The sequence below is a fragment of the Austrofundulus limnaeus genome, unplaced genomic scaffold (assembly GCF_001266775.1).
Source record: "Austrofundulus limnaeus strain Quisiro unplaced genomic scaffold, Austrofundulus_limnaeus-1.0 Scaffold1953, whole genome shotgun sequence".
NCBI classification, from domain to species: Eukaryota; Metazoa; Chordata; class Actinopteri; order Cyprinodontiformes; family Rivulidae; genus Austrofundulus; species Austrofundulus limnaeus.
This window is the reverse complement of record NW_013954355.1, coordinates 11323-12717: the sequence shown is the minus strand read 5'-3', so window position 1 is coordinate 12717 and position 1395 is coordinate 11323. Positions and strand designations below refer to the sequence as shown.

General features: G+C 38.1%; 1 protein-coding gene across 1 annotated transcript in view; it reads right to left on the bottom strand.

Annotated features, from left to right (window-relative positions):
- The window catches only part of LOC106536743 (protein NLRC3), a gene marked incomplete at its 5' end in the record, with an annotated part of 14199 nt that extends 13418 nt beyond the window's left edge, over positions 1 to 781 (bottom strand). Inside the window, 2 exon segments of the mRNA XM_014034063.1 lie at positions 125 to 226; positions 679 to 781. Coding sequence (XP_013889517.1) covers positions 125 to 226; positions 679 to 767 — 191 coding nt within the window.
- Positions 782 to 1395: the final 614 nt, after the last annotated feature.

Here is a 1395-nt window from a genome sequence, read left to right as displayed (position 1 = left end):
CAGCTGTGCAGTTTGACATTTCTATGGTAAATGGTTTTCAATTTAAACCTAATATGTCCCATCACTGGTCAGGAGTATAAAATCACTAATAAACATGTCAAACATAATAAATAGTTTTGTTTACCTTTGGGGATTTTCATTACTGAAGACAGGTGGCAGAAACTTGGATGCATCACTTTTCAATGACAAACTGGAAAGTGGTGATTTGGTCCCTCTGCTCTGTGAACTACAAACACAGTTAATCACTCAGGTTATCTTAACTCTTTTTATTATAATTTACAGTGTACTGTGAAGAYAATTCTTCCTTCTAACAAAGACTGAGTTCATCGAAGTGTCAGGAAGTGTAACAATGAGGAGAAGTCAAAGACAGGATAAAGACTGTCCTCCCACGTCATCCTAATCACCCTGTTCTGTGCAAAAGTTATGAACCRTCTCTTATTTACACATTTTGCTTCAAGACTTTCCTGAAATCTTTAAAGTTTGTTTTGATTTGAGGTTTCCATTCATTGGTTTTGTTCGTCTTTTATATTTTAGAGAGATTTTGTCAACAGCTGTTATTRTTAACAAAAACACATATTTTTAAGAGGTGCACTTCTTAGTAAAAGCAACAAACTGTAAGGATTTGATACTTTCTCCGGCTGCTCACAGCTTTACTTTAACTTTACTGTCTGAACGTACCTGTCAGGCAGCTCAGTGGACGAGCTCGCTGCAGCCGAGGACCCTGAGGAGGAGGAACCCAGTCGTTTCCTGCTTTGTCTCTCAGCCATCTTTACTGGAGCAGCTGAAATAAAGGACAGTTCTTTAAAAGAAAACATTTGTACAGATTCATACCTGTCACTTACAACAACAGCAGCTCCCCACACAGCAGAACTTGAGTGGGCCAGCTCTGGCCCACTCAAGGCCAAAAACTGAAAAAGTGACGGCCCTTTGGTGGTCCAGATGTGATTAGCTAAAAGTGGTCCATGCATGAGCCAGCACCACATAAACCTTTTTTGCTAGCCTTTTAATAAACAGCTGGTTTTCCTATGTTTAGCTAGCTCTKCTTTTAACATGTAGCTAATCTTTTTAGCTGCTTTCAGGAAGTCTTCGGCTCATACAAACTGCTCCACCTCCTGACCCGTCTGGATCTTAAACCGAAATGTTTTAACAAGCTGAAACCTCCTCTGTTTAGCTGCTGTTCCTATGAGGCACAMAGTATGGCAGGCTATTTTAACATAAAATCAGCTTTGTCTGACAAGCTGTAATTATAGATATCTATAAATTAGCTTTGACTTGGAATAATTACATTTTGACTCTCTTAAACGGTAATTTAAAGGGATCCCTGATTAGTTGTAACATTAGACTTTATTTGATAAATGTATATTTTAACTGTAAAATAAAGACTGTAAAAATACT